At 32.9% G+C, this 26,123-nt stretch overlaps 2 protein-coding genes across 2 annotated transcripts in view; one reads left to right on the top strand and one right to left on the bottom strand.

The window, feature by feature from the left end:
• LOC139517234 (uncharacterized) overlaps nucleotides 1-2,536 on the bottom strand; it is a 39,822-nt gene extending 37,286 nt beyond the window's left edge. The window contains exon 1 of the mRNA XM_071308043.1: nucleotides 1,880-2,536. Within this exon, the coding sequence (XP_071164144.1) occupies nucleotides 1,880-1,884 (5 nt within the window). The 5' untranslated portion in view covers nucleotides 1,885-2,536. The remainder of the gene's footprint in view (nucleotides 1-1,879) is intronic.
• On the top strand, nucleotides 2,300-21,609 carry LOC139517235 (uncharacterized). The gene is made up of 16 exons (XM_071308059.1): nucleotides 2,300-2,490; nucleotides 4,241-4,398; nucleotides 4,773-4,874; nucleotides 5,692-5,790; nucleotides 8,992-9,090; nucleotides 10,003-10,094; nucleotides 11,130-11,484; nucleotides 11,966-12,172; nucleotides 14,533-14,834; nucleotides 15,742-16,280; nucleotides 16,648-16,796; nucleotides 17,640-17,767; nucleotides 18,658-18,746; nucleotides 19,088-19,254; nucleotides 19,587-19,711; nucleotides 20,121-21,609. Exons 2-16 carry the CDS (start codon nucleotides 4,285-4,287, stop codon nucleotides 21,442-21,444), a joined length of 3,891 nt encoding a protein of 1,296 aa, XP_071164160.1. The 5' UTR covers nucleotides 2,300-2,490; nucleotides 4,241-4,284; the 3' UTR covers nucleotides 21,445-21,609.
• Nucleotides 21,610-26,123: the final 4,514 nt, after the last annotated feature.

The raw sequence follows: 26,123 nt of genomic DNA on the forward strand, positions 1-26,123 counted from the left end.
AAATTAAAAGTTAGTTTTTTGTTAGAGAGCGGTATTTGAACGATGGAACGACAAAATTGTTGATTAACATTTAACATAAAGCTTTTCGTAATTGTGCAAGTTAAATACTGAAGTTGAAGAGGCAAAACATACCAACAAAACATGAGTCGAAGAAAAACTGACAATACCATGGCCCCAAAAGGCTGACAATATTGTTGGAAAAAATACAACAAAACCACGGCAAAAAAACTGAAATAACTATGTAAAAAAAACATTACAATACAATGTCCAAAAAAATTTACAATACCATGGCAAAAAAAATTCAATACCATGGCCAAAAATCTTAACAATACCATGCCCCCCAAAAAACTGACAATACCATAGAAGAAAAACTTACTATATCATGACCAAAAAAAATGACAATACCATGCCAACAACAAACACGATGCTCCGCAGGGCGCAGCTTGATACGAGCGCAGAGGTCGAACCCAGAACAGTTAGGGCAAGTATGGACACAACGTTCAACTTGATACAGCTCTGAATTTGGATTGTGATTAAATAGTTGACACAGAATGGGTTTCTGACACAGAATGCATGTGGTCTAAGAACTTTAAAAAAAAATTGGACATTTACCTATTATGGTCCAATATCCAAAATCTAAATACATGGTTAGATTCAGCATATCAAAGAACCCAAAGAACCCAAAGAATTCAATTTTGATGAATTCAAATAAAGTTCATTTTTGGACCCTTTAGAACATAATGTGTACCAATTTGATAAAGGAGCCGAAATATCAAAAATCTTAATGTATGGTTAGATTCAGCATATCAAAGAACCCCATATATTTATTTTTTGTTGAAATCAAGCAAAGTTTAATTTTGGATCCCGATTTGGACCAACTTGAAAATTGGGCCCATAATCAAAAATCTAAATACATGTTTAGATTCGGCATTTCAAAGAACCCCAATAATTCGATGTTTGATGAAATCAAACAAAGTTTAATTTTGGACCCTTTTGGCCCCTAGTTCCTATACTATTGGGACCAAAACTCCCAAAAATCAATCCCAACGACGACGACGACGTGATACCAAATTACGACCTTTTTTATTTTTATTTTTGCGGTTTTAGAAGAACAGACAATAACATGGCAACAAAAACTCACAGAACTATGGAAACGAAAGCTGACAATACCATGGCCAAAATCACTAAAAAATTATAACATGACCCTAAAAAACTGACAATATCCACGGCAACAAAAACTGGCAGTACGAAATTAAAAAATCTGACAATACGATCGTAAAAAATCTGACAATATTATTGCAATAAAAACTGTAAATGCAATGACAATAACAACCTTTTTGTCGATGCATTCAAAAGCTGTTCTTAATGGGACATAAAAGTCATTTGCACCTCACGGAAAACAAAAGAAATAAAAGCAACATGAATGTCGCAAAAACAGATTGGCAATCATTCCATTGTTTCATACTAATTACACGAAAAAATTTGAACAGTATTATATATATTCGTGTATCCTATTATTTGAAATTGATGGTAACAAACAATTAGTTATTCTTAATCCTGAACCGTTGTCTTTTATTTTTTTGTAAATCAACATTACTTTAACTCGAACCATTAAAAAGTAATTTAGTGTTTACTGCAGTTTTGAAATTACCGGTCGTCCAACAATTGAAACAGGTACCGGATATTGTATTGCCATAGAAATTTAAAAATAAATGTTGTAGTAAGAATATGTATAAAAAAAAAAAAAAATTTAAAAAGGGGGGGGTAAGTGAAATTGCTAAAGATTTCAAGAAATTGTATTTCAAATGAATGTTTTAAAAGGGGGATGCATGCATTCCCCAAGCACCTGTGCACAATAAATGGTAAAATAAAAACTTACCCCATTTTATCTCTTTCTTTTCTGTATCATTATCTCTTCTTTAACCAGTTTACCAAGTGCAACAATTAATTAATTAGTTTGGAGTTAAACTCAAATTTGTTGATATCAGCACTGTAATCATCAAAGGAACAGTCATACTTCCGGGTCTTGATTAATATCACGTAAAAATATTTGGACTTCGCTTTTCATTTAAATGTATAAAATGGTTGTTAAGACATTATTTGTATATATGTAGCCAAATAGGCTTCCAGAGGGATGTCCAATTTTAAGTTAGCTAATCTATAACTTTAACTTGAATCAGTTGATTGGTTTGTAAGACAATTAATATCCTTTATAAAGTTTACACAGTTTATTAGTCCTGCTTTTGTCATTCTTGCAAATAAACTATAATTTATAAAGTGTGTCTACCCGCAAGTCCACACCAATATCAAATTTCCTAAATCGATAATTTAAATAAACATATATAGTGCAATTTAAAGCGTATCATTTGTATGATGTATTGAGCATACTTTTGAAAAATTGAATAAAACTATGGAGTTTAAATTATCGACCTTTAGATGTGCTGTGTTGTGACAATTTATTTTGGTGACGGTAAAGAATAAGACACTCAGGTAAGTCAGTTGTTTATATATCTACCTGTAAAACATTGCATCAAAGTGATTGTTTATTAATTTGTTTTACATCTTTAATCTGTATCTTAATCAACTCTGCACGTACATAACACTTAACAAAAAGTAAAGTGAGCTAAAGGCATATAAAGTTACAAATGTTGATGAAATATTTCCTCAGAATATTTCCTTCAAGATATAATCTTTGTTTTACTCTAACACATGCAAGGTTATATATGTGTCCATTTGATTTATTTAAGCAATCAGACATTTTACAAATACCAATATTTTTGATTTATCAACCTGCGTCCAAGTCACGCAATGGATCTTTCTAATCTCAATCAAATATTGAGCTTTACTTTTTGTTTATTGTTGTTCCCTGATACGATCTGACATTGGATAATACGGAAGCAGAGACACAATAGGACAGGCGTGAAACAGGCTTAAAACTCTTACCTAACGCGATAGAAGTTTGATGACAAAATAAAACATGTCATGCTGTTTATTATATACTGGGAGATGTAATAAAAGTTCACATACAAGCACTGCTGGAAGTTTACTACATAGAAATGGAAAGCTCAGAATGGAAATTTTAAAACAATTTATTTTGTGATAAAAGGCCATTATTGTAAATTTCTAGATCAAAGCCAAGATATAAACATCCATGTAAACTTATTAGTCTTTAAATATAGCTATTACACTGATCTTGATAAAAATAGATTAAAACACAACTACATGTTAACAGGAACGTGTTCCATAGTACAAGGATGATCCACCCAAAATATAATTTCTATGTTCAGTGGACAGTGGAATTGGGGTCAAAACTCTAATTTAACATTAAAATTAGAAAAATCATATCATAGGGAACATGGTACTAAATTTCAAGTTGATTGGACTTCCACTACGTCAACAACTACCTTGACAAAAAACGTTAAACTGAAGCGGGGCAGACGGACGAACGGACACACAGGCCAAAAAACATAATGCCCCTAATTTGGGCCCAAAAAGTTGCGAACACCTTTAAAAATGTATGGTCCTATAAAAATTCAAACCAGAAAACTAACGGCCTAATTTTTGTACAATAAACGAACGAAAAACAAATATAAAACACACCAACAAACGACAACCACTGAATTACTTGGGACAAGTACATGTATACAGAATATGTATGGCGGGGTTAAACATGTTAGCGGGATTTCAACCCTCGCCTAACCTTGTACAGTGGTGTAACAGTACAAAAAAAAAAGAGAACGAACTATAAAAATCAGTCGAAAAAGACTTAACTCATCAGATGGATACACATAGAAATACATCTAACAAATACAAAAAGTGGACGTGGCCGGGTACTTGTTTATCGCAACAACAAAAAGACACTAAGTACAGATCTGAGAGTACTCGCAGTTTCTGACAGCTAGTTCAAAGCTACCATTTACTAATAAAAAAAACATCAACGTCATTTTGGTCTTATAGGACAATTGTCTTTTATGCCGTCATACTACTTTTATATTAACAATACTGGACCTTGTATTCTAAGTTCAGTGTGATTAGATTAATGATTATTCAGATAGAGACCATCATCTTTATAGCGTACGGTAAATGTTACGGCTTATTTAAGCTTTCAGTCTCATTATGAGAAGTTCCTGTATAATTTCCAAAGACCAAAAGGGGACATTATTGGTTTCCAAAAAGTTTCTATCTACAATTTTAAAGTCATTTTTATTTCTAATTCAAATTTTGTTTGAACTCATTTTAGGTCGTCAGTATCTGCATGAAGACATATATACATATTGATACATAATGTACGAGATACAAACCCTTAACGAAAAGTTACTTCTCGCTGTATGTAAAGGCAAAACGGGCAGTGTGGAAAAACTTTTGGAACAGGGAGCAAATGTTAATTTCAGAAACAAGGTGAGATTTATTCTTTAAATTCAGTTGTTATAAAACCTCATCAATGGAAACTTTTTTTCCCTGAAATTCACAACAATGCTTCAATGGTTATTGAAAGGCATGATTGAAAAGTGTGCAATATATCTTGACCATAAAGACAAAACATCGTTCAACCTGCATCACCTTTCAATGAAATTGTTTTTAAGTATAACTTACAGATATAGAAACCGAAAAACAAAGGCTATGGGGTTTCCATCTATGCAACAAAATCAGTACATGTACAGAAAAAAAACCATACAAAAAGCAAGTCATTGATAGGATATTGAAAAGTATAGATGATGAGCAAACGATTCAACTTGACTTTTATAAGAACAGTTCTGATTGGTTGTTTTCAGAAAGATGGGATGACACCGTTACTCAAAGCATGCCAAAGAAGAAACTATACCATGCAGAAGATACTGTTGTCTAAAGGTGCTAATCCAAAACTAAAAGACAAGGTGTGTGCCATGACTAGATCTTCTCATCGTTAACAATTTAAACACATTCTTTTTTATTCCTGTTGAATTTTAGCTGCTTAAATATTTTCTAATGCAGCACTAAGGTTCAAACTCCCAGAAAAGTGCAGCGGACTCCAACTAATTTGTAAAGTGCTATTTTCACTCTATATCAATTAAATGTTCTTACTTAAATTGCCTATATTTTGCTCATAGTAAGCTAGTTTTGATCAAACTTTTTGTGATCTCTAACCATTCAATACATTGATTTAAATCAACCAAATATTGGTAAGGAGGTAAAAAACGTAATGTTTTATCTAATATTTTGTCATGTAGGACTTTAGTTAAGCCAAAGATATGTCAACCTAAGATAAAAATCTAACTCTTGTAATCTTGATTTATTTATACTGCAAACCTGTAGTTAAATATTTAAAGGAAAGAAATGAAGGTTTGATTAATTTCCCCTATATACTGTTTATATTAAAAACAAAATTTAAGTATGATTAACTGGTCAAGATATTTATAATATCAATTACGACGCCAAATAAAAGACGAACAAACGTACAGCAATACAACTGACTAATTGAAATCTGCTAATAAATCAACCAAGCAAACACAAACAATATAACAACTGTATTTGATTTGTTTTTGAGATAAAAAGGTTCATTAACATTTTTTAGGTTGTTTTTATTTTTATTTTTATTTATTAATTTTTTTGGGGGGGAGGGGGAAGATTCGACCGAATAGTCTTGGTACTTTTTACGACTATTTATACCTATTTGTTAAAATTATCTATACAGTTTACGTATGTTTTTTACAGTTGGGCCTAAGTTGCTTACACTACGTGGCAGAAGCTGGAGATGCAGAGAGTTTAAAGATGTTGTTAGCCTACCAAGCATCAATACAGTCTAAAGATGTCGTAAGTACACATTGTTGTTTTCTACCAAGCATCGATACAACTTAAATATGTCGTTAGTACAGAGTGTTTTAGCCTACCAAGCATTGATACAACTTAAGCGTGTCGTAAATACAGAGTGTTGTTAGCCTACCAAACATCGATACAACTGACAACTGAAGAGTGTCGTAAGTACAGAGTGTTGTTAGCCTACCAAACATCGATACAACTTAAGTGTGTCGTAAGTACAGAGGGTTGTTAGCCTACCAAGCATCGATACAACTTAAGTATGTCGTAAGTACAGAGTGGTGTTAGCCTACCAAGCATCAATACCACTGAAGAGTGTCGTAAGTACAGAGTGTTGTTAGCCTACCAAGCATCGATACAACTTAAGTATGTCGTAAGTACAGAGTGGTGTTAGCCTACCAAACATCAATACCACTGAAGAGTGTCGTAAGTACAGAGTGTTGTTAGCCTACCAAGCATCAATACAACTTAAGTAAGTCGTAAGTACAGAGGGTTGTTAGCCTACCAAGCATCGATACAGTCTAAGTATGTCGTAAGTACAGAGTGGTGTTAGCCTACCAAAGCATCAATACAACTTACGTATGTCGTAAGTACAGAGTGTTGTTAGCCTACCAAGTATCGATACAACTTAAGTATGTCATAAGTACAGAGTGTTGTTAGCCTACCAAGTATCGATACAACTTAAGTATGTCGTAGGTACAGATTGTTGTTAGCCTACCAAGTATCGATACAACTTAAGTATGTCATAAGTACAGAGGATTTCTAGCCTATCAAGCATCGATACAGTTTAAGGATGTCGTAATTAAAGGGGGTTGTTAGATTCACAAGCATCTATACAGTCTAAGGGTATCATAAGTACAGAGTGTTGTTAGCCTACTAAGTATCGTGTAAGCCTTGATAGCCTACCAAGCATCAATACAGTCTAAAGATGTCGTAAGTACACATTGTTGTTTTCTACCAAGCATCGATACAACTTAAATATGTCGTTAGTACAGAGTGTTTTAGCCTACCAAGCATTGATACAACTTAAGCGTGTCGTAAGTACAGAGTGTTGTTAGCCTACCAAGCATCGATACAAATTAAGTATGTCGTAAGTACAGAGTGTTGTTAGCCTACCAAGTATCGATACAACTTAAGTATGTCGTAAGTACAGTGTTGTTAGCCTACCAAGCATTGATAAAACTTAAGTATGTCGTAAGTACAGAGTGTTGTTAGCCTACCAAACATCGATACAACTTAAGTATGTCGTAAGTACAGAGTGTTGTTAGCCTACCAAGCATCGATACAACTTAAGTATGTCGTAAGTACAGAGTGTTGTTAGCCTACCAAGTATCGATACAACTTAAGTATGTCGTAAGTACAGTGTTGTTAGCCTACCAAGCATTGATAAAACTTAAGTATGTCGTTAGTACAGAGTGTTGTTAGCCTACCAAGCATCGATACAACTTAAGTATGTCGTAAGTACAGAGTGTTGTTAGCCTACTAAACATGGATACAACTGAAGAGTGTCGTAAGTATACAGAGTGTTGATAGCCTACCAAACATCGATACAACTTAAGTATGTCGTAAGTACAGAGTGGTGTTAGCCTACCAAACATCGATACAACTGCAGAGTGTCGTAAGTACAGAGTGGTGTTAGCCTACCAAACATCGATACAACTGAAGATTGTCGTAAGTACAGAGTGTTGTTAGCCTACCAAACATCGATACAACTGAAGATTGTCGTCAGTACAGTGTTATTAGCCTACCAAACATCGATACAACTTAAGTATGTCGTAAGTACAGAGTGGTGTTAGCCTACCAAACATCAATACAACTGAAGATTGTCGTAAGTACAGAGTGTTGTTAGCCTACCAAACATCGATAAAACTTAAGTATGTCGTAAGTACAGAGTGTTGTTAGCCTACCAAACATCGATAAAACTTAAGTATGGCGTAAGTACAGAGTGGTGTTAGCCTACCAAACATCGATACAACTGCAGAGTGTCGTAAGTACAGAGTGGTGTTAGCCTACCAAACATCGATACAACTGAAGATTGTCGTAAGTACAGAGTGTTGTTAGCCTACCAAACATCGATACAACTGAAGATTGTCGTCAGTACAGTGTTATTAGCCTACCAAACATCGATACAACTTAAGTATGTCGTAAGTACAGAGTGGTGTTAGCCTACCAAACATCAATACAACTGAAGATTGTCGTAAGTACAGAGTGTTGTTAGCCTACCAAACATCGATAAAACTTAAGTATGTCGTAAGTACAGAGTGTTGTTAGCCTACCAAACATCGATACATCTGAAGAGTGTCGTAAGTACAGAGTGTTGTTAGCCTACCAAACATCGATACAACTTAAGTATGTCGTAAGTACAGAGTGTTGTTAGCCTACCAAACATCGATACATCTGAAGAGTGTCGTAAGTACAGAGTGGTGTTAGCCTACCAAACATCGATACAACTTACGTATCTCGTAAGTACGGAGTGTTGTTAGCCTACCAAGCATCGATACAACTTAAGTATGTCGTAAGTACAGAGTGTTGTTAGCCTACCAAACATCGATACATCTGAAGAGTGTCGTAAGTACAGAGTGGTGTTAGCCTACCAAACATCGATACAACTTACGTATGTCGTTAGTACAGAGTGTTGTTAGCCTACCAAACATCGATACAACTTAAGTATGTCGTAAGTACAGAGTGTTGTTAGCCTACCAAACATCGATACATCTGAAGAGTGTCGTAAGTACAGAGTGTTGTTAGCCTACCAAACATCGATACAACTTAAGTATGTCGTAAGTACAGAGTGTTGTTAGCCTACCAAACATCGATACATCTGAAGAGTGTCGTAAGTACAGAGTGGTGTTAGCCTACCAAACATCGGTACAACTGAAGAGTGTCGTAAGTACAGAGTGTTGTTAGCCTACCAAGAGACGGTACAGTCAAAGGATCTTATGACGTTGTTTTCTTTTTTACTTAGACGCTATAAAAAAAATATTTAGATTAATGTTTCTTTACATATTATGTTTAATTTGATATATATTTTGGTTTTTGATGCAAAGAATTAAACATTCATATTTTGGTTTATAATCCAACACGTTTGAACTACCTTAGAATAAAATACAAAGATCAAATTTTAATGTTGTTTATTATCCATAAAACAGTATAATTGTAGAATAGTTTTTAAAAATGTGTTTATCTTATTAATTGTAGAATGACTGTGCCCCATTGCACTATGCTGCTGATAGGAACAAACTAAATGCTGTCGATACTCTTGTATTTTGTGGTGCTAATGCTTTCGAGAAAAATAAGGTGAGCTTATCTATGAGTAGTGACGGGATCTATAACTATAAAAATTGAAAATTGTCTTAGATTTGAAAATAAAAATTGTTAATACGGAGAAAAAAATTCTGAAATAAATAAATATAAGCTAGCTTATAAAATAAATGATAAATTATATTTACTTGTCAATGAAAAGATCCAAAAGAACTGTAACTATTACAATAATATACTTTGTTCCGGAACAAGGATATTTTTCAAACTTGGTATTATTTGGGGACTTGAATTGATTAAACTGGAGTGTACTGTAAATTAACCAACTTTGCGATGACACGAAATGAATACATCCAATTTGGAAAAGAGGAAGAGGGAAGAAAACTTGAGAACTCGGGAATAAATGGATGAAGCCGTAAGTTGTTTTGAAATAACTATATATTTATACTGTCTTTGTTTATGTATATAGCATGCAATTCAAAACAGTGTGGCTGTGGCCATTGATTGACACATTAAATTCATCCATTGACTGGGACAATTTAGGTGAACGTTTGTATGTAGCGACCATTGCTCACTGTGTACTTTTTAAAGACACTTAAACTATGGGGTCACCAAAGGTCCTCAACACCTTAATAAAGTATTTCGAAAAATCAATCAGGAATATCACGATGTTTTGATTTATATCAATTGTATAAATCAAAACATAAAGGTTATTCCTGATTAATTTTTCGAATTATTTTATAATTAAAGGCGTTAAGAAACCTTTGGTGACCCCACAGTTTAAATGTCTATCGTAGGTACGTCGTGAACAGTGGTCGTTACATACAAACGTTCGCGTAAATTGTCCCAGTCAATGGATGAATTTAATGTGTCAATCAATGGCCACAGCCACACTGTTTTGAATTTCATTCTATATATTATTTGCTCATTACTTTGAATCTCTCTTTCTAGAAAGGGTTTACGCCATTGAAATCTGCAAATAATCCAGAGGTACAGAAAATCTTGAAAGATTCTGAATATACACTACTTGGAGTAAAAAATGGGTGAGTTTTCCACCATAGGTGTTATCTTATCAATGTCCAATTGTTAAAATGCTTCCCAAATGTATTCATTATTTGAAGAATTATTAGGATATACACTCAGATATTTGTAAGCTAGTCAGAAGATACAGAACCGTTCATGTTTTTATTTACATGCATAGGTCAAAACAGATCGACATAATGAAATTGGATAATTTGTTTTCCAAGAAGTAACAACACCTTCAAAGCTAGTGTGTTTGGTGGGGGTCAAATATGTATCAATTCCTCTAAAAAAATATCCTTCATACAAAAATATTACTTAAGTAAATTTAACGCCGTAGTAGATTCTTTATATATTTTCTTTATCTGTAGTAACAACATTGATGTTTTTTTTTTTTATAGTTTAAAATATAAATAAATATATATTGCTATACTATAGTTATTAAAACATATGGTCCTACACGATGTCGGTACTGTGAACTCTTTTTTTTCTTGCATCGCAGAAGCTCCAGCTTATCTCATTTACAGCATTTTTCAGACTGTTTATGGTGTTTTACATACACTGAATGTATATATACTAAGTAGTGTTTTATCCGGACAAACACGATTAAATATAATTAACTCGATTTCAGTAACTGCGAATCTTTTGCGTTTTTCTGTAGTTATTGCTTTGCTTCGAGTCGATCTCATGGGTCAAGTCCTTCCAACTGATTTTGAGAGATTGTTCTATGTTGTGCTGTCCAAGGTTATGGGTTGAGCCAACGTCCACAAACAAACCCGCCACATTCTCAATGTGTCCGCGTCAAGTCGGAAGCCTGTAATTCTGACATGATTTCAGCGGTTGTTTTTGGTTGCTCTCTCCCCGCATTGCGGTTTAATTTGATATTTTCTAATTTTATCATGCCGGTATTTCTGTTCGTTATTGAAGACAGTTCGATGACCAATACATGTTGCATCCACGTTCGTTGGTGAATGGTGGATGTTTGTTTTCTCCTTTATTTTGTTTTATAATAAGTGAAACTAAACCATACCTGTATAATATTATTTTTTCTATTACAGAGATATACATATACAGTGTATTGAATTAGAACCTAATAAGACATATTGGTTAGAGAAAGCGGATCTTAAAGTACATACTCCGCCAACATTCCCATTAAAATCCCTTAGTTTCATATGTCGCCGTGTTCGTCCAGAATTCTGCCATCCTATATTGAAACCATATCAGAAAGAGCTTCTAATCAGTGATACATTTGAGTTCCTTACATCTGAGACGAGCACAAAAGCTAAAGTTTTACTAGAAGTACCGCTATATGATTTCCCAGATCCTTTTGAAGATATTTTTATGAAAACTGACACTTGTCCAACAGTAAAAGAAAATATGAGACAACATGATATAACACGTTTAAAAGATGAGGTAAGATTACTTATTAGAGGCAGAGATGAATATTCTTGTCAAGAAAGAATACTTGTAAAAAAATATTAGAAATGAAGGCTTACAAAAAGATGTTGAACGAAGGTTTGTTTAATGATGAGTAAGGTAACACACATGTCAGTGGTTTTAGTACGAATGCTGATCAAATAGAGGAGGAAAGCATGTCAAAAGATAAAATAAGAAAAATATGAATAATGAAGAAACAGGATAAAGGATTACTGGAGAAACAGCACGAGATACTAGTAATATATTTTCTCCACAGAAATATGCTTGTCAAAAGATGGGGGGATACTTGTTAAAAGACGAGATTAGAATTCATTGAGGAAGACAAAGTACTGTCAAAATTTGAAGGAAGAAACCTCAAAAGAGGAGAGAAAAGAAGAAGTACCAATTGTCATAAAAAAGTCGTCAATTTATCAGGATAGAAATGAAACATTACATTTTTAATTTTATTTAATTTTAGAAGACGCCTGGTCGTTTGAAATGGATTTGTACTACAGAGGTAGATATAACACATGTCAGATCTTTCAATCTGGTAGCCTTCCCTAGAAAGGAGACCTTTCACATTGGTCGGTCAGGAGCAGAACTATCATCGTCTGTGGACAAGTTTATAAAGATATCTATTTTGGAAAACACGTTCGATGACCCAAAGGGCTCAGTTTCGCTAGAGGTAGGTTATATATGGCTTATATATTGTAACATTACTACAATAGATTGGTTGACGTTAGATATACGTAGAATGTGTGCCAGTGATCAACAGAGATTTGTCCTTTTAAAATAAACATTTTGAATAATTCCAAATATTTCAATAAAAAAGTGTTTCTTTATAATATATTGGTTACTTTCCATTGCCTCATGCACATCTAACACATAACTTTTTCTCAATATTTGACTGTGTTTTACCAAATATTTCACTTATTGAAGATGATAACTACTGTCATTTAGATTTTTTCTTTCTTTTTTTTTCATTTTAAAGGAATATTGTCAATATTACCAAAAAATACAATAAGATCGTAATTCGGTTGACCAAAAAGTATACCACATTTTGAAAAATCTCGCAAACCTAATACCATAATGATTGTGCATCTCTGTCGTTATATTCAATACGGTCTGATTTGAATAGTTGATGTAAATTCAAATAAAGCTTCATAAAATGTGGATCAACGTAGTATGGACCTGCTTTTGTGACTGCTACCGTGGAAATCGAAGAATAGTAAAGACTACTTTGATTATTTGAGAAAAAAAGATATTGATAGCTGGGCTAAAGATATGATTTGGTAAAATATAGTTATCTTTTATCGAGGGCCGTTCGTTACGCTTATATAAAAAGTTTATCATGACGGGTTGATGCTCAGGGTTGATGATATGATTAATTTACAAGGCGAATGAATGAAACTTTTCTTGTCAGGCTAAAGCGATAGTAGCATGTTGGAAATAAGTTTGCATACTGTTTCCATTATATATTGTCATTACATTAAAATGAACTTAAAGTGCACTTAAATAGTGTAGTTAATATAGATAAGCTTTACTTACCCTAGATAACGTGATAAGGTCTCATGTTGACAATCTACACAAATAAATATATATATATATATGAATATCTATATTGAAGTAATTCATTCGTGAAGAAATGATTTGTTTACCTGTCTATTTATACCTGTGAGGAAGTGTAAAGGAATGCCGTCAGACTCCGTCCAACAACGTTATCTAATCACTTATCTAATGAAACATATGGATACTTAATTGGATTTTGATATTTCATAACGAAGTGAAACTTCCATGTTGTGAAATAGTATCTATTGACGTGGGTAAAATAAAAGATGTAAATAAGTATGTAATTATAATACTTTGCTATTACATTGTTGTTATACCCTCTCATTTTCGAAGAGCATTAGTGTCTCTATTTTATAGTTTGGGACTTTTCTACCTACGTCAGTACTGAAAATTTCCTATTGTTGTGTAACCTTGTGGTTTATATATGTTATTTGATTATTTTCTCACTTATCTAAAAAAAAAAAAAAATGGGCACCTAAAAGTAGAAAAAAATCATTTGGTTAAATCTTATTTTACAATTTAACCGTTGATATGATGACTATGATCACACTATGAAATTTCATCTGCAAAATTAAAAAAAATGACATTCATTTATAGAAAAAAAAATCACGTCTAATTCTGTATTTCTTTTTTGAAACTTTTACCGTTTTTTTGCATATGATATAACCATACTGCAATATTGACATAAAGGTACAAGCGGGCCGGGTGTAAATATCAAATTGCTATATACATGTACTTGTACTTGTATATATGTATATGTAATGATACACATGTCACTATAATAAATAATTACTTACTAACTATTGTGGGTCAATAGTTGATTGCATGTGCCCCATAACCTTTTTGTTGTATATATCATTTGTATGTGTGTCTGGCCGTAAGTCCTTTTGCATTAGTTATTTGTCTGAAGGATATGTATGTAGCCCTTAGGTTTTTAGGTATTTAGGTGAATAGACACTTGAACTTTTGATATGCGATTGATTTGCTGCTACTGTAAGAGTTCTGACTGTATAAGTCTTTTAAAATTTAATTCGAAAAATATTAGTCTTCGTTTTTTAAAGAGAAATTAGACCCCCCCCCCAGACCTATATAGCATTTCTTTTTATAAATTATAGAGGGAGACAATTACCTACAAATGTACATGACATTTCTTTTTGTAGAACAAATAATTTAAAAAAAAATATGGTTGCAAGCTTCTGATTTTCCACCATTCAGAACAATTTTACATAATGTGCCTCCCCTTGCAAATCGCTTTGTCATCTTACATGACTTTAATAGAAAAGAATATACGAGAATATGAAGAAATTGTTTAATTCATTTTACATAGGTATAAAGTTGTCTCATTGGCAATCGGTTATTGTATTAACGAACTCTTAAACAGTCAGGTGATCGCTCATCTTTTTCTTTTTTTTTTTTTATCCCATAGGTCTTTTATGTTTTTCACCAGTTTATAACACAGTTTAATTTAATTTGAAGGTAATCCCGACGCCTGTTTACCATCCTAAGAATATCGATTCTATAATATCTATTGGACATTTCTACGATCTGACCCATGACAAAATAGAACAACCTCGCAAGACAGTTAACCTCCGTGTTCCGCTGCCTCAAGACTATGAGAATGATGGCGATTTGTATCTCCTGGGAGCTGATGTTGATCCGGAATACTTCTTAGATCCAGACTTCGGTGAAAAGCAAGATATGGATCATTGGGAAGTTATCAGTGTCAACCCAAAGACCACTAGAGGTTGTGTAAATATACCCGTTGAACATTTTTCTATGTAAGTTTAATTAATCTGAATCTTTTTTATGTACCAAATAAATACATCGTGTGAAATGAATATCCCTCCATTACTAAGTATTAGCATTTTAAATACTAAAAATTTTCAGATTTAAATTAAATTGACTTCTGTCGTCTAAGCAGAATATGTGATATAAAACAGAACCCGCAAATATAATGGTCGATGCCCTTTTAATTTACATTACAAACTATTCAAACAACGATAGTTCTGTATAAACGATATATTGATATCGTTCTTATACAATGGAAACAGGAATTGTCATTCCAAACTTCTAGGCAATGGTAATGTAAGAAACGATGAACCATGCATCATGTGTAGAAAATGTTAAAACAAAATGTGCCTCAATAATCAGGACAAATGAAATGCTTCAGAGTGCTTGATTTAGTGCAAAGTGTTTTTTAGTTTTTGTCAAATACAATCATGCACCATGTTTCGTTTCGTGCAAATTGTTAAAAAAGAAATGCCATTCACTCATAAAAAATATGTTATATGCATGATCCCTCCATCTGTAGACATATATCTTATACTGAAGTAGTAAGTTTCGAGGCAGTTTAACTGAATCCCAGTGGAGAGAAACATCTGACTATAGTTGTAGTAAGAATAGACGAATGTTATTGGGCGAATTATTTTGTTGAAGTATGTCATTGTTCAGTCATGTTGGAAAATAAATCTAACATTTCCAAAATAAGCGCTTTCCTTGAATTTTAAGTTGATGAATACCGGGGATTTATAGTACTAGTACATCTCAATTTGACAAAAACCAATCAATACAAGTTAACATAAATTATGCATGCAATGTGTTTAGTTTGTTTTCTTGTTTCAATCCTACATCTTACGTCTTTTCTTTAGAAATGACGTTTATACTTTTTTTTATCGTTGTCATTAGATATGTAGCTAGTGAAGCAAAGAGGAACAAATCGAAAGAAGCAGTAATAAAAGAAACATCAGAACTGTGTAGGAGGGCATCAATGCGGAAAACGTTTACCTTGTTTTTAGTATTGGTGAAACCAGTTGGTGAAAACGTATACCACGTTATTATTGAATGTACAACTAAGAGGAGAAAGGCGGACAGAATGAATTTCTGGATTAACAAAAACTACTTAGACCAGAAACCAAGTTATTCGGGAGAGTTTGAAAGTATTCCGGGCACCAAATATATGTTAAGACTCAGTGGTAATGTTAAGACTGTATCTGGGTTCCCCAAAACAAGACTTGAATTTCATCCCAAAAGAGAAAACTGTCAACAATTCCAAGTGACTATGTCAGACTATAATGCTTTTAACGCGGCCTCGGTTGATATTTACGAAGTTAAAGATAAAGAAGACGGGAAAGAGGAGGAGGAGGGTTTAGTTTCCATGCCATTCAGACTGACAGGGACACCATTTGTTGAAGATTTAGAACCACTTAACGATGAATCCTTTCCAGGTAGGTCACGAAGAGGCTTATTAATTATACGGGAAGGATGTGGATCATTGTTGAAAGCCATATGTTAATCTATGGTTGCTAACATCCATTTCATTTGGTCTGGAAATATTAAACGTGTCCTTATTTTTATTATAAAAGATGATAACATCAAGGTATTTGTAAAAAAAAAACAACATTAAATTGAAACAAAAGATTGTTAAAATATATTGCAGTGTTTAAATTGGTTGAATGACTGCGTGATGAACAGCACGAATAGTTTGGAGAAGTAATTTGTTCCAAAAACAATTCGATTTTCTCCCAAAAACAAAAAGACCATATATATATTAAGCTATCTTTTGTAAATTGTTTCTCTTTCTATCATATTCAGGTTTCACTACAGATAGTTTGCTACGACAGCTTTCTAAAAATCTTGAGAACGAATGGATCAAAGTGGCAGTTCTTTTAGGCTTGTCGTTTCGTACTGTGGAGAATTTCCGAACAAATAGTAAACTGTCTGATCCTGACAAAAGATTCAAGGTGAGGAATGATCACTGAATGCAAAAAAAAGGAACAAATATTAACATATGAATACTAAAGCAGCCGAAAGACACCACTCATGTGTATTATTGTCAACGTATATTAAAACTTAGTTATTTCTGACTTTGATATGAATATAAATATACTTGATTTTCAAATCGGTTCAGAAAATAAAAACAAATATTGCGGTCAATCATTTCCATCTTAGATGAATTCTTTTTTCGAAATTTTTTTAAAAACTTCAAAGAAATGAATTCTTGGCAATGAGACATTTTACCATTATCATCAATTCTAAATATGATTTTTCCCAGTAAAAAACCAACACGATTTCCTCCTTTTTTGTATGATTTTTATGCTGCTTTAAAAACACTTCTATGTAAGTGACACTGAACTAAAGCTGCCCTCTAGATATATGTCTGGCCTTTTATCCTTGTCTCGCTATCTTAATGATAACTTTATTTATAGTACTTTATCGTTTCAAATCCAAAAACATTATAATATCGTCGTTTTTTACTCAGTTATGTTTTAGAATACACAATCCTCATAATCCACCTGTTTCAACACAAAACTAATAATTTCCACAGACATAATTTACCACACCATCTTAACTTGAAACTATAAAATTGACAATGGAAATGGGGAATGTGCCAAAGAGACAACAACCCGACCATAGTAAAAAACAACAGCAGAAGGTCACCAACAGGTCTTCAATGTAGCGAGAAATTCACGCTTATATGCTTATACATGCTTATATTTGAAGGCTTCTAACATATTATTTGTTTCATTTCATGTATTCACAAATTATGTGGTGTTGGCAATTACGTATTATTTCCTTTTAAATAGGTTTTACAGCTATGGAGAGATACTAGTAAACATAGAGTAGATTACGGAGTAGACGACCTTGTCTCGGCCCTACACAGGATTGACAGAGAAGATCTTGTTCAACAAATACAAAAAGAACTACAAATATGGTAACTTATAATTTCAATGTTTTTACGTTCAAACCTTATTGTTTGAAGCTTAGTGAAAGATGATTCAAACACTTTTAAAAGTGTCATTTAATTAAGGTTTATGTACCCTTCTGTAGCCATTTTTGTACGAACTTTTCAAACTTCAATTGTATCAAAACTACAGATATAATGAATAATAGAGATAGGCCATTTTGTACATATTCTATGGGGAAACTTGATGCAAAGCATTATTTTTTACTGTTCCATTGCATTTAATAGAAAAAGAGGACTTTGTGGCAAATAAATCAAGATTTTTATAGAAAATCCACAGCCTTTATCCTTGTACTCTCATATTTGTCAATTTGATGACTGATTGATATAGGATTATTGCATGCAGTGCTAGCATTGATTTCCTTAAAACAAGTTTATAAATGTAGTTATTGGTTAAGACAATTATAAATATGGCCAAAATCAAGTACACCTTTTAGGGTGCGCTCGACTTTAGTGACTCAGCACGAGGTGTTTTGGAATTTACAGGTTACTTAGAACTTTTTGTACAAAATAAACACTAGCACATCATAGAAAATCAAGTGAGTAATTTATGTTTCAAATTTTATAACAAAAATATCTGTATTAAAGGCTGTGGATTTTCTATAAAAATCTTGATTTATTTGCCACAAAGTCCTCTTTTTCTATCAAATGCAACAAAACAGTAAAAAATAATGCTTTGCATCAAGTTTCCCCTTGGAACATGTACTAAATGGCCTATCTCTATTATTTATTATATCTTTAGTTTTGATACAATTGAGGTTTGAAAAATTCGTACAAAAATGGCTACAGAAGGGTACATAAACCTTAAGGGACTAGAATTGTCTTGTTATTTGATTCTACGTTGTATTAAAATATTGTAGGTTGGACAAGAATGAAGACCGACAAGATAGGTTTTATGCATGGGCACAAAGTAAACTAACAGGACCATCACTGCAGCCGTCCGATGTTGGTAAGTTGTATAACACACTAAAAATCGAATCAGTCTTACGTAAGATCAAAGGAACAAACAAATAAGAGTGAGAACACTTAGTGCACCTCATCTTCATACGTTTAGGGGAGCGAAATGCAACGTAATCATTGTCTTGGAAAAGCTGGGTAAATATGAGAGGAAAGATACGATACCAAAGAGGCAAAAACAAAAGAAACACAACTACAATGGTCTTAAGGACTTGAAACGAAAATGACCACTAAATAAACGTGTTTCTATCAGAGTGGCGGTAAACAACTATATAAATATATTTGTTTTACATATACATTGTTTATTGAATTTGAAATACATTTTTGTTACAGAACAACCATCGCCAGTATCTGACCAGACATTTGTGTTACTAATCGATAAGTTTGGTAAAAATGGAAGCATTACACAACTAGGGTTACAGATGGGATTGTCAAGACCAGAAAATGATAAAATCTTTAACGATGCTCTTATAACTAACCGGGAACATCAACTATTACGGGTAATCTCAGTATTAATAAATCAGTGAACATTTTTAATATATCAAGGAAATAACGAATGCAGAGTCTTTGTTTCTTAAAATAAAGAATTTTATCTGTATTCTATGGTTGTTAGTTATGTCATGAATTAGAAAAGATATTCTGAAAATAATGTAAAGTATAAGAATCTGTTAACTTTGTGAATTTTTTTTCAATTTTACTTTGTCAGGCTCGTCATTTCCAAAACTACTTCAATTAGCTAAAGTAGACACTCTCATGTACTACATGTAACTAACTACTTCTCAAATTTATCAAAAGTGTCCTCTATATCGATATTTTTATGCTTTTTTTTCAGATGTTCGTTGCTGCCAGAGAAAAGATAGGTGATATGTTTAAAACATTTTTACAACTGATACAGTCATTTGAGGTCCTGAACATGAATGATACCATGAAATGGATATTTGAAACTACAGATCAATGGTAACATTATATGTTAACAATATTTTAATTAATTGGTCAAATACATTGAAGCATTCGTTCTGTTTGTTTAATTGTTAAAAACATAAGGATTGTAATTCGATTTTTTTCATGCACAATTATGAGAGATAAGGACAATGACATCTAAACGATCCATTTTCTCTCATTGAAAAGAAGATGGTATACAAAAACAATATAATCAGAATATTGTTGTACATGAAAGATTTAGCAAAACAATTTTCAAGCGTCAACACTCTTTGTGCTAAGGTTCCTTTAAAACAACTCGTTATAAATATAGTTCAAAATGTGCCCACTTGATAAAAAAACTGAAAACGTGAAACTTGTTATAGAAGAGAATTAACTTCCCGAGAGCTTCATATATGAAACTTTTATATTTAATTACTTTTGATAGGATAGCAAGTACTGAAAAGGACAAAAATCCAGTTCCTTGGAGACAGGAAATTATCAATTATCTGCATAAGTCTAGTAGTCAGGACGACCTCGATAAAGAGGATGGCCACAGTCACGAGAATGAACAGGGAGAAAATAGTCAAGCTGGTGAGCAGAGCACAACCGCAAAACTCGATACCTCTGAAACGAAACACGTGGACAGCGACAACGATGAAACAAACAACGACGAAAACGATGAAGACAAAGACACAAATTTTGTTTCATTTCTAAAATCCCAAAGTCTGAAAGGAAAAGACGAAAAAAGACCGAATATGGAACAGAGAGAAGAAAGTGAAGAATTTCAGGAAAAAGAAAATGTAGCAGAGGAAACGGATTCAGTTCACGAGGTAAAAGGAAGCGTAGCTTCTATATCTAAATCAGAAATGGATAAAACGAGAAAGGGGAGTAGAGTTTCTTTGCAAACCCAGGAAGTAAACGATATAAACCGAAGCAGTGGCTCTCTACAGACGGCAGATCACGAGATAAAAGGAAGCTTATCTTCTTTATCTAAATCACAAAAAGACAGCACGGGAAAGGGAAGTAGGATTTCTTTACAAACAAAGGAAGTAAATGATATAAACCGAAGCAGTGGCTCTCTACAGACGTCAGTTCAGGAGGTAAAAGGAAGTGTAGCTTCTATATCTAGATCGCAAAAAGATCAAACGGGAGAGGGAAGTAGAATTTCCTTGCAAACCCAAGATGTAAATGATCTAAAACGACGCAGTGGCTCTTTACAGACACCAGAGAAAAAAATAATTAAAAGTACTAGTCAAAGTAGTATTGTAAATCAAGATAAAACAGAGAATTCGATTGAAGGTGAAATAACAAAAGACAAACAAGAAAAAGAAACGGAAGAAATTCCTGTAGATAAATTAATAACAAAAGAGGAAGCGAATGAAGATGATAAGAGTGAAACTCTGTCTAATTCAAAAACTAATATACCAAAAATAGTCCATCCAGAAGAGAAGTATGCGGCTGAACTATCCCATAAAATCGTTGATGAAGCTTTGGAATCTGCAGCACACATGCAACTGGATTCAGAAACACAGGACAGCAATGACATTCAGCAACTCACAGAAATGCTAAAGGCAACTTTGAACCCTCCTAGGACTATCAAAGACGCTTCTTTGTCTAGCAATCATGAACAAATATCGGATTCCGATGATCAATATATCACAAAATCGCATGAAGATCTTATCGAAAAGTCCTCAAAACAATCTGACAAAACCAGGAAAAGCGAAAAAGAAAACCTGAACGATGAATCCAGTGATAGTTCTGCTGATTAGTAATGTTGGTGCTAAATGATTCACGTTTGAATGATATTTTTATTTGATCTGAATGATATTTTAAACAAGCATTTATCGCATATAGTATTCTCTTGATTATATTGTATTTGTCATATAGATTGTGGTCATTATTTACATTTGTAATAGACACTCTGATTTCATGAGTATGTATCGCTTTATAACTACGGTTCTAGTCCTGGGATTTCTTTATTTCACGGTATACGTCAAAAAACATAATGTTCAATTGTTTTAGGATTATTTCTCGTCGAATTAGTACAAACATGGGATATATGGTATATAAATAAAGGCAACAGATTAATACCGCTGTTCAAAAGTCGTACATCGATTGGTATGATTGCAAATAAAAAAACTTTTCACCAGATGACTTGTATATATTCCAGTTAATCATTCAAAAAAAATAACAATACACATATCGATATACGGTATATCTATCATTCACACATTCGACGTTAACGCACATTTTTTTTTGGAGAAAAATGAAAAGAATAAACATGGTGCCGAAAATGCGTTTCAAAAATAGTTTAAAATAACAAAATGAAAATGTAGTGTCGATTTTCATACTTTCTGTTCTTACAAAATGTCTGTTCCTATTATGGTTCAATTTATATACTGCTGGTGGACGTTTCGTCCCCGAGGGTATCACCAGCCCAGTAGTCAGCACTTCGGTGTTGACATGAATATCAATTATATGGTCATTCTTATACATTTTCTGTTTACAAAACTTTGAATTTTTCGAAAAACTAAGGATTTTCTTATCCCAGGAAAAGATTACCTTAGCCGTATTTGGCACATTTTTTAGGAATGTTGGGTACTCAATGCTCTTCAACTTTATAACTATTTTGGTCTGAGCGTCACTGAAGAGTCTTAGGTATACGAAACGCGCGGCTGGCGTATTAAATTATAATCCTGGTACCTTTGATAACGTTTTTTTATATATGTTTTGAAGTAAAAGTAAGGAAGAAATATTCATCAACCTATCATTCGAACAGCTTACCATCAGGTGCTTGTAAATATATCGTAGTCGTTTTGAGTTTGCATTTTGAAGTACCATTTTTAAGTAACTATTAACTATAAACAATTAAAAACATCATTTATACTGACACAATTTGTATAGCACTGCCGAAATGAAAGACTGATTCTTCCTTTCAATATTCATTGCATAAATGGTCAGAAACCTGTTGTTATGATCATCTGTTAGCTAGTCCTACTATAAATATGATACCAACATGCGTATCAGTTATGTTTGATATTTTTACACTAATATTTATAGAATGTAGATACATAAGTTGAAAATCATCACAAACTGGTCCTAAATTTAATCAGCTCGTAAAAGCATACACATAGTTGTATGCATTAACAGAAAAAAGGATGATGTGAACTTTTAAACATTACTTTCATATGTTTGCATCATATGAACAAAGTTAACATTTTGGGAGGTAAGCGATTATCTTTTTTTTACCCAATCCAGGTCAATGAACAACGTTACTGCAGCGCCATATCACCGCGGGAAAACCCTGATATCACCCCCTGTATTTGATGAGGGGGGCAAGGGGTTTAACTGTTATGTTGTTATGGGGCATTTTAATTCTTTGTTATCTGTTATTTGAAAATATATTTACTGTTAGCTGTTATTGTCTTATTCTTTGTTAGCTGTTATAGGACTATTATCTATTTTGTTATCTGTTATTGTGAGAATCTATTTGCTGTTAACTGTTATTGAAAATTGGAATGTTAGCATTTTGACAGCCAATCTTCCGTCGAAATTGAAGATAATTGAAAATTGTGATTTGAATGGATAATAGTCTCATTGGCACGCTTACCGCATCTTCTTACAATGTATATCTATTGGGGTCTTTCTACTGGTAATATCCGGTGGCCCTGTATTTGCAGAAGAATTTCAGTAACATACATCACATAAACATATAAAATCAATTGGACCCAAGACCATTCCAGTATATATTATCATTATCCTTTGTAATAAATTCCATCGTCTGTGAACATGTAGCAGTTTGTACAAATTATAATTCACGTATTACTTGTACAATAACTTAAAGTATGGATTTTGATATAAAAAAGGCATTGGTACACCCTATAGATTTTTTTATTCAATGACCACATAATAATCTTTATGTTGTACTATTACACCACTGTTCCTGATTAGGGGAGGATTGGTCACCAACTAGCATGCTAAAGTTGATGCAGTCACATTCTGTATGTGCCTATTTCCAAGTCAGGAGCCTGGATTCAGTGGTTGTAGTTTGTTACTGTGTTACTAAGTTTCTCGTTCACTATTTTGTGGATAAATTAGGCAGTTAGTTTTCTCCTTTGAATTGTTTTACATTACTAAGTGGTGTGGGTTTGAATTATGGCTTTGAGAATTATACAACATCTTTTTCTTTTAGCATTTATATTATAAGTGCTACTCCCTCTCTTTTCATTTACATGAAAGAGAACCCTGATTACCATATTTTTAAAAGCTTTTTAGCTGCTTCACATGGCGAAAATTGAAGCTCAGAAACCATTGATGCAAATACAGATGTGTCTTCAGTTTAATTTTTCGACAAATACGCTTTATAAAATCCTACAGCTTCTCCAATGCTGTACCCTAATTTTCCATATTTTATTATTTCACATAAGATACATGATTGGTGATTCGCTTGGTGTCATCCAATTTTCACTAGGTCCAATTTCTATTATACTATCAGAATTGTCGTTTGAGTCAATTTCTATTATCAGAATAACCACAACTGGCATGCGTGTTTCAGTTACATGTCCTGTCTCCACTGATCTGGGTATTTTTGTATTTTATAAGTAAGTTTTATCATGAGGTCATTAAATTAAAAAAATATATTGTGCATCAATGATTTTTTTATTACTTGTAAAGTATATATCTTGCTTTTCAGAAGAAAAAAAATAATCTAAAAATCAAATTGATAATAAAGTGTCACTGGCTGCACTATTTTCAAAAATTAAATAAAAAAACCTAAATCATTAAAAATTGATCCCTCAAATGCCCTAGATTAAAAATATCCCTATATCAAAATCAGAAACTAGTAATTTCGTCCAGAAAAATTCAACATCCATACTATAACTTATTGTACAAATTACGGAAAATAATCAACCAAGGCAGAACTGCCTCAACGGCCGAAACTTCTTGTTTATACAAATTTTCTAGGTCCATACCACAAGTTATATACAAAGATCTACGAGTCATCTACTGGATTGGTCCTGGACAGATTTATTTTCATATTTCATTACTGTTATCTGTTATTATCCCTTTTCAATTCCTTGTTATCTGTTTTTCACCAAATCAATTCACTGTTTTGCTGTTATGGAGACCCCCCTCTTTGATGGGGCTCGTGTTGCTCAGTCTTTAGTTTTCTAAGTTGTGTTCTTTATACTGTTGTTTGTCTGTTTGTCTTTTATTCTAGACATAGCCGTGTCAGTTTATTTTTGACGAATGACTTTGAATGTCCTTATGGTATCTTTCATCTTTCTTTTACAAAAACAACAATGAACATTGTTTGGTTCTGTATGCAGTAATTTTAATATTTCTGTGCAAAATCGCCCTCTCTGTGAGGTTATTTTTCAATTGTGATTAGCAGATTTTAAGAATGCATCATTTATTTTTATTTTACTTTGTTCTTGTACATGGAGGTACTGGTACATGAAAATCGAGAGAAAAAATATTGTGTTGTATAATGATTCAGTGATTCAACACTGCATAAATTTTGTGCATCCGAAGCCGTTTTTCTCAGTGATTGCACCTTGAATCAGGAACTCTCAACCTAAACATAATTTATAAGCAAAGAATGCATAAATACATACAAACATACCGAGCGAGGTGACGCAATGGAACATTAAACGAATAGAAAATCTGTCCTAAGTCAACTTTGCCTGAACTAATTTCTTAGTACTTAAAAATTAACACATCAATTGTTAAACAATTCAAAAACAAGCTTCTATATTGCAACACCTATTATATAGATTAGATATATAAGTCCTCAAACATCAAAACATTTCAAAACCAGAGAGTCTTTGTTTACGCGACTAATTTTTTTTATATTTGGACCTGACAAATTTCATAGATTGCCATCATTGTGTTATGACCTATACTTCTTGGTCAACCATCGGTCTTTTACCTTGTTCGTCTTTGACAATCTAATCCTATCCCGGTTAGTTTTACTTGTGTTTTTTAAAACGTTATTTTATAAGACCCAAAATTATGTCTGTGAATGGCACATAGCTTTTACCTGGTGAGGAAAATTGCCGACTGTTATAGAAATTCTGATAGTTTCTCTTGTTAACTGACCAAAACTCTGTATTCTTTTTTTCTATTGAATGTTTTTTTTTCAGTTTTGCATCCTATTGATGAATTTAGAACTTTGATCTTACAGGAAGGTTTTATACATGGAAGTTTGGCATTGTGAAGTTTCATAATTTCTTCTCTATGTTTCAATTCTAGAATTTGATGAGGAATTAATTTTTTTCTGACAATTTTTGTAACTCATAAAAAAATGTGCACTTTCCTTTCTTCGATTGTGTTGAGTGATAACTGTGGTATTTGTTTTCTAGCCTTTTTTATTGCTGTATCATTGATTTTAAAATGTTTATCAACAGGTTGCATTTGTTTCTCATTACCTTCAACAGTCAAATGA

Source organism: Mytilus edulis, chromosome 1, assembly GCF_963676685.1.
Source record: "Mytilus edulis chromosome 1, xbMytEdul2.2, whole genome shotgun sequence".
Taxonomy (NCBI): domain Eukaryota; kingdom Metazoa; phylum Mollusca; class Bivalvia; order Mytilida; family Mytilidae; genus Mytilus; species Mytilus edulis.